This window comes from Pholis gunnellus, assembly GCF_910591455.1.
Source record: "Pholis gunnellus genome assembly, chromosome: 19".
NCBI classification, from domain to species: domain Eukaryota; kingdom Metazoa; phylum Chordata; class Actinopteri; order Perciformes; family Pholidae; genus Pholis; species Pholis gunnellus.
The window spans coordinates 17,741,128-17,754,140 of record NC_136546.1 but is presented as its reverse complement, the minus strand read 5'-3'; the positions used below and the strand labels follow the sequence as shown (position 1 = coordinate 17,754,140).

The following is a 13,013-nucleotide window of genomic DNA, read 5'->3' as shown; positions in this document are numbered from 1 at the left end:
ACGTCTCCACACTGCTTAAAATACAATTTTGAGAAAGAAACACTAAATGTCTTGTTATTTAATTTTAATTCAACTTAATTGCTTTGACTAAAAACAGACACATTTAAAAATAATGACTCAAAAAACAGCTTAAAATCACAGAGCATGACCTCATTGGCTTCAATTACATTGCCCTGAATGAAGCTATTAATTAATGATATTAATTACACCTGCCCTTTTCCTTTAGTGAGGTGTCAAAGGGTAATGAAAATGATTTGAAATCTATAAAAATATATGTATATATATTAATTATGGCATTTGAAGCTTGTGTAAGACCAACAACGCAAATTCACTGTCTTGAGTCACCTGTGCCTTTAATGTGATGCTGACTTCCTGTGTTTGGAGCAGTTAGCCTGTTGAGAATGTGTGGATGTATTACACTATTCACCTTAATGGTAACTCAGTGACTCTACAGTCTTCAGTTTTTATATGCTCAGTGATGCCCTGCAGACACTGGCCCCCAGTACTTGTGCTTTTATTTACTGGGCCGTCAGCAGAGGTATCTCTCTCTCTCTCTCTCTCTGAGAAAGAAGCTCCATTGTCTGTCCAAGCTAAATCAATATCCCATTATAGTGTTTCAGAGGGAAATGGCTTAGAGGGAAGAAAGAGAAATAACCTCATATATTACGGCGACGCCGATCCACGGACGTGTCTTTCTGCTTCTCTGTTCGGAGGTAAAGTTAGGGTGAAATAGTTGGAAATGAGAACTGTTGAATTTAGAGAATATGGAAGACCCAAACAACAAAGAGAAAATAAAACTGTTGATGGCTGAAAGGGACTCCCTTGAATAATCTGACAGTGTGCTGTTAAAAAAAAAGGTAGAGAGAGAGGGAGAGAGAGAGGGAGAGAGAGAGAGGAGAAGAAGAGGAGACTAGAGGGTGATGAAGGAAAAATCCATGCAACACATCTCAATGTTTTTATGGGCGTTTTTTAATTGAAACCAGCTTCACTGAAAACAAACATGCAATATCACTGTACAAGCCAACACCACAGATAAGTGTTACTCATTCAAGTCTTGACACATTGTCAAGGATTAGCCAGCAGCACACGCACACACACTTTCAGATGTTGTACAGAGATAAACACGCTCTACCTCTTTTGCTCTTTGACATACACAGACACACACACACACACACACACACACACACACACACACACACACACACACACACACAAACACACACACACACGTATGCACAGTCGTATTTACATATCACAGTGAATGATGGGTAAAAAACGATGCGGGGAGGAGGATTACACTGTTCTCCCGGTTCCGACCAGAGATGAGAATGGCAGCACAGTTCCAGTGATAGCGAGTAGTGTGTCTGACTGAGGTGAGGATAAGGAGTGAGATGATGACAGTGAGGATGCGAGTAGAAAACGAGACCTTTTATCGGCATCCTAAAATCTGTGCGGGAGGCGGGCGTCTTGGATGGGCGCCTCTTGGCATTTATAGAAACAGGATGAGACTCCTAATATAAAAGAAAACAGGTCTGCGTCGATTAAATCTTTTCTTTTCTTTTCTTTTTCTCCCCAGTCAAATCCACTCCTTCTTTGCTACATTTAAATGCATGGTGTAAATACAGTATCATAAATACAGGGCTTCATAAATAGGATCGGGGTATTGCTTGGATGATATAACAACTGATAGCACTGTCTGTTTTAGAAATGTAAAATCAAAACAAACAAAAACAGAAAAGGCCGCACTACCAAAAAAAGAATCCTTCTATTCCAATAAATAAATAAATACTTTAAAACGTCATACAAAATTCTGACATTACCCTTTTTTCCCAACATTTAATGGAAGTTCTGTCTACAAATGTAAGATAATAAATATATTTAGTATTTTTAGTAACAGTTAGGTTTAGGTGGGTTTATTTGGGATATTTCTTATATCTTTAAGCAAAAACTGGATTATAAACAGTAGGAAAGATCTCTGCAGAAACTCTATTTAATACTGCTCATATCACAATGGTTACGACACGATAAAATACTGCAAATTATCAAAACTGTACAGAAAAACTTACAAGTTTCTCTAAAATACATTTTCACTGTTAGTGTGTGAGAGGAGAGATACAAGAGAGCTCGTCTCTGTTTGACCAGCAGCCGTCCAAACAGTCAGCACCAGTCAAAGACCACCTCTTCCGCACGCAGCTGATTGCTCTGCCCTCCGCTGCTCTGGTCTGGAGCAGAGCGCCGCACCCCAAGGTTCCCTCCACCACGTCGGCAGCTCGCCACACCCCTCCGGAGCTCTATCGCCGATGGCTACTACAACTCTACGTGGAGCAGAGGACTCACAGTCTAGGAAGAGAGAAGACGAGGCGAGCCAGCCCACACGTTTCTACTGGACGTCTAGTGAGTTCCTCTGGCACTCCTCTACTCAAGTTCATTTCTAAATGGATTTTTTTTTATTTTATTCTTTTCTCTGTCGTGTGTCTTTTTTTTTTTAAAGTGTAATTTCTTAGATATTCCTCTAGCTAATCTACTTCACGGTTACAGGTGTGAGTGTTAGTGGCGCTCCACCGGGCGGTGGGGTGGTTGGTTTCGGCTGGGTGAGGGCAGTGCCACCCTGGTAGTGTGTGTGTATGTGTGGGGGTTTTTCTTTTTTTGTGTGGAGGAGGGCAGGTTTCGGGGGCCAGCAGGTCAGCGGTGGCGATAGTGTCTCATGAGGGGCACGATGCAGGACGGGGGTCCAGACAGCTTGAGGAAGGGGTGCTGGAGGAGTTCCTGGGCAGTGGCTCTCTGCGAGGGCTCCCTCACCAGCATCAGGTCCAGGAAGGACCGCAGCACCGAGGACACCTGAGGACGTAATGAAACGCTTTCATTCTAGTCCCAGGGTTCCCACACATTTTCACTAATTACATACTTTTCCAGACAAATCTGTTGATGTTTAGACCACATTTGAGCTAAATGTATATTATGCAAACAAATATAAATGTAAAAGAAGTAAACTAAATTAGAAAAGTCATATTTTTTTGTACCTTGTGCGACTCTTTTAGCCGAGGGGGCAGGTTGTCTCGTATCCTCCTCATGGCCTGCAGAGGGGGTTCGTTGAAGTAGGGCGGCTCTCCGTCCACCATCTCGATCACCATGATGCCTAAAGACCAGATATCCACCTGGATACACGAAAAACAGTACGCAATCATACAGTACGCCGTGAAGTCTCTCACTGTTAATCTATGTGCGTGTGTGTGTGTGTGTGTGTGTGTGGTCCTCACCTCGGTCCCATAAGGTAGTCTAGAGATGACCTCCGGTGCCATCCAGTAGGGCGTGCCCACGAGCGACTTCCTCTTGGGCACCTCTTTGGAAACTTGGGCACAAAAGCCGAAGTCTGATAGCTTGATCTGCAAAATACACGAGCAAACAACGCGCCGCCTTCAGGTTCCACTCTCTACCGTGCAGGTGTGTGGACGTACAGTACAGATTGCATTAGTGCAGAACCTCTGTGCCTGATGTCAAGAAGTGCACTGACCCATTGTGAGGAATCGCTTTCATAGAAGACACTAATCTCCTGTATTAGCTGTTAATTAGCCTTCAATTAATCACGTCTTATCAGCTCGTTAGGAGGCATTAGGCGGGATTTAATTACTGGGGCATGAGTGGTAATTGATGATGATGAGTTTCTGGCACTGGCTGTTGACAAGTGGCACCCATGGAGAAGGTCAGTGAGAGTCTGTGTGTGTGTGTGTGTGTTAGACCGAAATCCTCAGTGACAGGAACAAGGGAGTAACATTGGTTATTAATACCTGATGTAACAGGGATATCCGGGTTTAATAACATCCCAATGGGAGGAGTGTGAATGAATAATATATCTATCTTCGTGTGCACTTACCCTGCCGTCACTGGTCAGGAGAATGGAGTCGCTCTTGATGTCGCGGTGGATGACGCCCTGCGTGTGCAGGTAGGACAGAGCCCTCAGCACCGACAAACACACCGTGGCGATCTGCTCCTCGTTCATCCTGCGAGGAGAAACGCACATAAATACGCGTCAGCAACGAGTTTAGACTTTCAGTTTAGACTGCCTTGCAATATGAAACATTGAATCTGGACAGAAATACACAAAATAACTGGATGAATCAGAGCGGATGCTTTATAACTTTCTGTGTTTTTCAGGCGTTGTAAACCCCGACAACCTGTAAATGTGAGAGGCGTTTAAGGACTGTACAAAAACAGAGGGGGAGTCATAAAAGAGGAACGATACTGCAGTTTTTATTTGGGCTGAGGTGAGGATAGATAGAGTAAGAACAAGTAAAAACAAACTAGTTTTCTAATCACTAGTTTTCTAATCACTTATTCATCAAATTATATTTATTTGATAGCTACTTACAGCATCAAGTTTCTTTTTGTAGTTTTATTGTTTTAATCCATGTGTTGTTATGTAATTTTCCTGTGCTGTCTTTTTTTGTGGTGCATTGTGGGAAGGGTAAAAGTAAGATAAGTGGTTTGTGAGTGAGGAAGATCAGATTTTTTTTTTTTTTAAGGAAAAAAGAAAAGTTGAGTGTCTTAATTCAATTGTATTGAATCAATTTGTATTTATAAATCTACACGTCACACAACAAAAGGACCATACAGCCAATTCCTAAAGAAGATATAATTTAGCTTTACACTTTTCTTTGGTGGTAGAAATATCACTGTTCCAGATTTTGCTGTAATATTAAAGAGATTACAGTTCAACTCAACTAAGATGGAGCAGAAATGCTCCCCTGTAGCCGGCAGCGACTGGAGCTGTGATGTACAGGCGGGCGGGGGGGGGGGGGGGGGGGGGGGGGGTCCCATATGGACAGACAGGGCGATGCAGTGCGTCTGACTGAGCTCACACAGAAACTCCCAGCTCCACTGAACATTAACATCCAGACCCAGCTGGCCGGGTCGTGTGTTTGAGTGTGTGCGCTCTGAGCTGCCGTCACATACATGTACAGAAATAGAGAAATGCTCATTGGCGAGCATAGGAAACATATAAATATGTAGTGCGTGTACATGCTCATATGCATATAGAGTACACGCACAGTATACATATATACATATATATACACATCGTTAACTCGCTCAACACACACACACACACACACCTCTCTTTTATATTTCATTGCTCAGTTTAAAACACCCCATTGTTGGAGGAGTCACTTATAAACTTGCATTATGAGAAACAACCCCCAGGCCACACACACAGACACACACACACACACACACACACACACACACACACACATATAGAAACACACGTACACACTGCAGATCGCAGCAGGTTTTATAGTCACACATGTATGCATTTACAATCACAAGAGATAAATGAGCCTTCTGCTGATGGAAAAACAACTGGCTAACTCAAAGTGAACGGGATGGAGACGTGTATGCAAAAACAATCCACCTCTTACTGCACCGTCTTACCCCACCCCCTCCACCCCTCACGTACACACACACACACACACACACACACACACAGAAGTTAACACACACACACACTAAACAGGATCGCTGATATAGAAAATTGTTTCAAACACAAAGTGAAAAACATTTAATGAGCCTGAAAAGGTTGTCATTGGGAGGAGAATTACACACACACACACACACACACACACACACACACACACACACACACACACACACATTTGCTTTTGCACTTATTTTGGTTAAAATCCCTGTGAAGTGCAGCTCATTAACAAACTCTTCAGTATAATTGAAATCTAAACGCGATTGCAATAGTTCAAGAAGACGGATGCCCATTCTACCACTGCTAACGTGCATGTGTGTGTGTGTGTGTGTGTGTGTGTGTGTTAGATGTATGTGTGTGTGTGTGTGTGTTCATGCTGATGAGGCTTGCACGACGCGAGGCAGGCAGCATTTATTTCCACAACAAAAGGCTTAACAGAAATAGCACAAAGCCGTCACCTGGACAAATATGGCTGAAATTATAAAGTAAAAAAACACACTCCCATATTCCTTATGTTGTTACCATGGCGTCGTAAAATGCCTGATAAATAAATCAAGTGGGCAGTTTGTGTGGTTGCTGAGGAAACTAAATCTAACAATAAGGATGTTTTAGCTACTAAGATCAATTTAACAAACATGTTGTTTCCTCTTTCCTTCTTAGTCTTTGTCCTGATGTTGAAATGTGCGTCTTATTGAAAACATAAAAAGGAACACATTTACTTCCACTTAAAATTAAACAAACTGAAGAAGAGAAAAAGGGGCGATTAAAAGAGAACATGTGTGCCCAATAATGTCCTCTTTACTGAGATTTTCATTAGTACTTCTAAAAGTGCTCATGTGTGAACTGAAACTCTCTGAAACACACACCCACACACACACACACACACACACACACACACAGAACACACAAACAGACAAACATCTGTGTGGGAGACCGTTCAGAATACGTCGCGGCAGCGGCGGTGCTCAGCCTCACCAAAGCGTGTTATTAGCACCCGACACCGCGCAGCGCTAATGCTGACACTCCACGCAAATGACTGTAATTAAACACCAAGCACAAAGTAAGCTTAAAACAATGAGGCGGCGGCTCAGAAACACGACTCAACATCAGAGAGACAATTAGGAAAAGTTGGAGAACAATAATCCGAAAACTATCAAACGCACGACTGGACCGCAGTCTGCTGGCCTCTCCTGTGTTGTCTTGTGAAATCCTCCAATCTTTGTGATGTGCGGAGCGAATTAAATGACCTTGTGATTTTATAACAACGCAGCTTTACTTTGCTGGTTACCAGTTCATCCATTTGATGCCACCACCATCACCAGAACATCATTCGGTCATTCAGAATGACGCGAGCCTCCCCCCCATATGGTGGCTTCCTCTGTGTGTCGCAGTTATTAAACACACACTCAAGTCACTGAACACCAACACACGCGACACACATAAAGCCGCGGCCTTATTACTTGGCAGCAGAATTTTATCAAATCAGGTTCTATGTATTTTACACCTGAATACAGTCTAAAACACAGCTGTAGATTGACTCTCATGTCCGTCTGTTACAGTCAGCAGACAGTTAGCTTAGCTTAGCACAAAGATTGGAAACGGTGAAAACAGCTAGCATGGCTCCGTCCAAAAGTAACAAAAAGGTTTTCCACCAGTACCTCTAACGAATTAACACGTTTGATAACGTTTGAGTCATCCACACAAAAAATAAAGTGTAGTTTCCTACGTGAAAAATAAAAAAAAACACTTTTCACATTGTAGTTTTTGAGCTTCAGGGGTTCTGTTTCCTGGCCTGTAACTTCATATTCAAACGTACATTATAGTAATCTTTACCAGAGGGAACTCAAATTCACTCGGAGCATTTCGCTAAAAGGAAACTGAACAAAATAGCTCACAGTAGTTTAGATTTTACATCACTTTAGCTCAGACAGAGTGTCAGACGCTGCTCTGGGTCAATTCAATCCTGTTTTTTTTTGTCCTCTACCTGCTGGATTATATTCAAACCTTTTGTTAAAAAGGTTGCATCTGTTGCATCGCTGCTGGAATCAATAGTTTTGATACAAAAAGCATGTTCATGTTGTTTACTCGTCACACCCTTTCAACGCTTTTACTCTGGCATCCCTTTACTGATTAATTCATTTCAGAAATGATTTAAAGGATCTTAATAGTTGCATTCAAAGTATGGAGGGTCTTGGTGGTATTGTCACACTGCTGATATTCGATATTCCAGTTACCTGGTGTGAGTCACGATGTCAGTGAGAGCCCCGCCCTCGAGGAACTCCATGACAACCCACAGCTCGTCTCCCACCAGGTAGCTGTTGTACATGTCGACCACGTTCTCGTGATGGTAGTCCCTCATGATCACCACCTAAAACACACAGACACAGACAGGAAATGACCTTATTCTGTATATCTTCATGTAACATTGTTATTGTAAATATTATTATTAACAATAAAACAGCAATAATAAGAGCAATCACGATAATAATTATAATTGCTGAATTCAAAACTGTTTGTTTTGATACACTAAATCAAATATATGGATTCATGTCATGAATGCAATAAATATGTTACAAATAAATCATATACTATTTCAATAATGTATTCAATTTAGTCATGTCATTTTTAATTATCTGTTCATTTAACTTTCCTTTTTCTAATGTGAACATGTTCTGGCGGCTTAACTATAAAAGGATTACATTCAGAAATGAATAAGATTACACAAAGCAAATTAGCTCCCAACTGAACACATGCATGCATGCATGCTTTCCTTCTCTCTCTCCTACACACACACACACACACACACACACACACACTCAGACCCAAAATAGGGTCAGTGCAATATTGCTTGATAAATGAAATCCAAGGTCTGCCCTTCATTCAATTCATATTTTCTCCGCTGAACAAGCAATCATGAAGTTTGTCTGCAAATACAATTTATTTCAATTTATTTAATATTTTGAAGTGCAAATGACATGGAGCTCATTTCTCAATAGTTTGCATACCGTGAACAGAGACAGCTGTGAATAATTTCCTTTCATGGGGGTTTTTCAGTGCGACTTCCTTTTTTTTGCAGACGAACGCAATTACACATGTAAAAATGTGCTCGTGGTTTGATTGCCATGGAAATGTGTCAGGGAAATAGAAGCAAAGTGAACTTGTGTTTTCTTTATTCGTAGGCAAGCTGCTGTTTTGCACCAGTGTGGTGGTGAGATATATTTATATCTATTTTTGCAGAAAACAAGCTAATGTTTAATGATGCTATTTAAAGCAGTTTCATCTCTGCTGCTGCTCCTTGTTTGAGCTCGCAGCAATCTGACGAACGTTTGCTCTGATCTCACGTGTGGCGAGTGGGCGTCAAGCTCTGTGTGGGTCAAGCTGACCTACGGCAGCAGTTTAACATCCAACATCAAGCCTCCAAATGAATAAAAACTCTACTAATTCTCACACGGGTAACACACAAAACCAGACCTACAGGGAATGCGTTGTATGAACTAATAATCCAGGATTATTAGTCTTTCGCACCTCATTAAAGAGTAGCTCTCTCCTCTGCTGTTTCCTGAGGTCCATCTTCTTCACAGCCACCTGCTTGCCGCTGTGTTTCTCGCTGGCGATGCACACGATGCCCGTGGAGCCCTCGCCGATTTTGATAAAGCTGTCCAGGTATTCCCGAGGGTCGCCTGTAGGCGAACACAAAAGTGGCTCAACTTCGATGTCGCGACAGAATAATAAAAGCAGTTTATGTCAGCCGAAGCGGTGTCACTTATATATTTGTCCATTTCCCACCTGGGTTGACCACCAGTTGGAGTGCAGCTCTGAATTGCTCATGGGAGACTCTGGAGGGTTGAGTGTCCGAGCTGGACCCCCAGGAAGGAGGCGGGTAGGCCCCCGGGGGGATGTAGGGTGATGAAGGCTGTGAGTAGGCCCCCTGTGTTTAAAACACACACACAGAGTGACAGAGAATCAGAGAGATATTGATATTTTCCTACATAAATCTATTTTTAAAGGGACTTTAGAGCTGACCCAAAAACCCCAAATTTGTGTGCAAAATACGGGGAACACACTGTACCTGAGGGGTGTACGGTGGGCTGGGCTGGGAGGGGGGGTGATGGTAGGGTGAAGGTTTGTAATGGTGAAAGACAGGAGGGTAGGGCAGGTGTGCTGGAGGGTAGCCCGGCGGCTTGATGTGGCTCTGAGGCTGCTTGAAAGGCCCTCGGGGGTAGGTGTCACCCCCCGTGACCTGGGGACTGCCGTCCCGCGCAGGACGCTCGTAGTCACCCTGGAGAAGACAGAACACGGTCAAGGTTACTTCAAAGCGTAAAGAAAAAACACTGTCCAGCTACACAGGCTCTGAAACTGCGCGTGTACTGTAAGCATTGCCGCAGCGTAAATCACTGGAAGATGTTACTGTGTTGGATGCATCAATGTAAATGCATGTCTGCAGTGAAATGCCATGCTTTACTTCCAGGGACGTCTGCAGGTACATTAGCCCTTGACAGGCCTAACAGAGGACATTTAGCCCACAGGACAGGGACCATACTTTATCATTACCACCCTATGATGCTCCTCAACTTCTCCATTCATCAACCAGGAGCCCAGGGAGCATCCGGATGTGGGACACACCTACTTCTTCCTTAAGATCCTAGAAACACCTGAGTCTCCTTTCAGCCTGACACATAAAATACATTCACACACACACACACACCTTTGACTACAAATGACCACACCAGAAGTAATTTCATAATTCAGTACTAGTTGTAAAATGCTGGTGGTATCCTTATTGGCATGTCTAACGTAGAGTGATATGGCTGGCCAGAGGAAAGTAATGTAAAGAAATCGATGCATGCATGCTGGTATATTTACAGTCTATGACAATCAGTCACGTTAACACGAGCAGAGCACTGAATGGACTGCAGCAAGCGTATAAAGAGATAATGTTATTTTGATTCAATTTATCTTCCAAATACAAAGAAGATGACAGTGTAATAGCTAAATATCAATAGTCCTTTCCAATATCTTTTCCACTCATAATGAAAATACTCCCCCTATTTCTCTTTCCTTTGATTTGTTTCTCTCTCTGTGCCTATCACACGCACACACACAAACACACACACACACACACACACACACACACACACACACACACACACACACACACACACAGGGCAGGAGGAGGAGCCCTGATATGTTGGGATGGTGTATAATTACATGGTGTGAACTCTTTTAATCAATCACTCTCAGGCAGGTGGGGGTGCTGCTAGGACGGCCCTGTCCTCCCCCCCCGTCCCCCCCCCCTCTACCGTTGGACGGCACCGCTGGCTGGCTGTCAGCCAGGGGTCTCCTGATCCATGTTGGTTAAACGCGCATTAATCTGAGTTTGGCAGGGTAATCAACAACCTAACTCAACTGTGAAATTGAATTCCGCGGTGGAACATCGTTCGGCCAGTTTTATGCTAAGGCTGCAGAAAGGGAAAGTGCCGCAACATCAATTTGTCACCGAGAGCTGCGGCACTGAGCTCACACTCGCCACAAAACACAGAGAGAGAGAAAGAGAGGAAATAGTGAGGAAGTGTGTGTGTGTGTGTGTGTGTGTGTGTGTGTGTGTGTGTGTCTGTGTGTGGCCAAGTCACTGTGCTGTCTACTGTTACATCCCCACTGGCTCCCAACAACAGCAGGGAAAAAGAAGGATTTACTTCAGTGGTGTGAGTGGGCTGAATGAGGGAAAGAGAAGAAAAGGTAGAGAATGAGAGCGGAGAGAGACGGGTGGGTTTGTTACAAGGTCCATGAGCCGAGAAGAATAGTGATTCTTAAGCTGCCAGATGACTCCTTGTTTCTTCTTTTTTTTCATACCACTGCTGCGAAATCTCCAAATATCACAAGGCAAATTAGGATGCATTGATTCCTCAGCCCACTCGTCACTATGGCCTATATTTAATTTGATTTAAGATTTGACGAAAATAACTACATAGAACATCAAACCAAATACTAACAATACACTTAATATAGTCAAATGGAATTCATATCTTTTCGGATCAAAATACAAGCTGCATCCCGTTAAAATCTTTGCATTCCCGACACACGTTCTGTTTTCAGCGAAGCAAATGTGCCTCGACTCCAAAAGTGGAAATAATAAACCATATGTAAGAAAAATGACCTTCTCCTGCATCACTTCCAATCCTGCTACTCTTGCATTCTCCGTGGCAGTATTTTTTTTTTTTTTTCTGAGTGGCTATTTACTGAAGCATGCAGGTTAAATGGTTTTTCATCAAGGCACCCTGGGATCTACATCAGCAAACCCAGTTTTCCTCTCAGCTCCTGGTCTTGCTGCACGTGAAGCAGGGGATGCTGGAGAAGCTGTGATAGCGGTACACACACCCCTCTAATGGGCCTAATGGGGCACTGAAAGCTCTGGGGAATGATTTAAAGAATATATATAAAGAAATGATATGAAGAGCGCCTCATAGAATGACCACTGTTTCTGTGACTTCCCCCCCGCTGTTGCATTGCAGCACCTTTACCCCCTACTATCCTCTACCCTAGCAAATGCAGTTCTGTTTAATAACACTGCTACGAAAGAACCGCCACGAGTAAATTGGAAACATATGGTTACATTACACAGCCACTAATGCACGGAAGGTTTGTTTGCTGATGTCGGAGAACAATCTCTTGGGCATCTCAGTCTCTCCCACCGCTCCACTGGAGCACATCACAGCTTGCATCACGCTCTCCCAAAGCCAACATACTTACAGTGCAGTTGTTTCATACCCGATGGGAAGCTTTATGCTATGAAAAATGACATAAATAGCACGTCAAATCTGTACGTTTATATTAACTGTAATTTTTTCCCCTTCAACAATATGTTGCTGGCAATCTGCTGAGTACAATCTTACTTCAAAATGTATGCTTTTATCATCTTGAGGTGGTAATCTGCGGTAATCTTTGGTGAGGAGCAACAACGATACGATGACGTACGGAACTGGTTAAGATTCATTTCTGTGTCTGGTTTTATTCTCGACACCCATAACACTGTAAGTAGCCTCTTGGCAAACATGCTATATAACTTCTATGCAGATGACACACAGCTGTGATGATACAACTTCTCTAACAAATTTGATCTGACCTAAAAGGAAAGACATGTGACTCTAATTTAAGCCTCTTTGTTATTACAGAAATACTATTGTTTGCTCATGACACCTCAGGAACATCATGCTTGAGATAGTTAAACTAGCTAAATCCATATTCTCTTGTAAATGAATGCTAAAAGTGTACTTTTTTGCTTCATGTTCTATTTATTCTTTGCACTTTTTCTTTGTTGTTTTTGTACATTTAGCTTTTATACAATTGGATCACAATAAAACCACAGAATTACTATCAAAATATGGCAGATTATTGCATGTTTTTTCCTGCTTTGACTTTCTCTGGTTTTGGTATTCATATTTTCTTCCTGCCATGTCACTGGCTCTCACTTCTTTCTTTGTTCTTAACATTCATTTGTGCCTCTCTTTGTCTAGTCTGTTGCTCTTCTGTAATTAAGAGCTTTCTG

The 13,013-nt window shown here is 42.6% G+C and overlaps 1 protein-coding gene across 1 annotated transcript in view; it reads right to left on the bottom strand.

The window, feature by feature from the left end:
* Window positions 1-1,167: 1,167 nt before the first annotated feature.
* pak5 (p21 protein (Cdc42/Rac)-activated kinase 5) overlaps window positions 1,168-13,013 on the bottom strand; it is a gene marked incomplete at its 5' end in the record, with an annotated part of 39,368 nt that continues 27,522 nt past the window's right edge. The window contains 8 exons of the mRNA XM_079180882.1: window positions 1,168-2,838; window positions 3,021-3,155; window positions 3,258-3,383; window positions 3,872-3,998; window positions 7,705-7,838; window positions 8,996-9,150; window positions 9,257-9,398; window positions 9,540-9,749. Of these exons, the coding sequence (XP_079037008.1) occupies window positions 2,683-2,838; window positions 3,021-3,155; window positions 3,258-3,383; window positions 3,872-3,998; window positions 7,705-7,838; window positions 8,996-9,150; window positions 9,257-9,398; window positions 9,540-9,749 (1,185 nt within the window). The 3' untranslated portion in view covers window positions 1,168-2,682. The remainder of the gene's footprint in view (window positions 2,839-3,020; window positions 3,156-3,257; window positions 3,384-3,871; window positions 3,999-7,704; window positions 7,839-8,995; window positions 9,151-9,256; window positions 9,399-9,539; window positions 9,750-13,013) is intronic.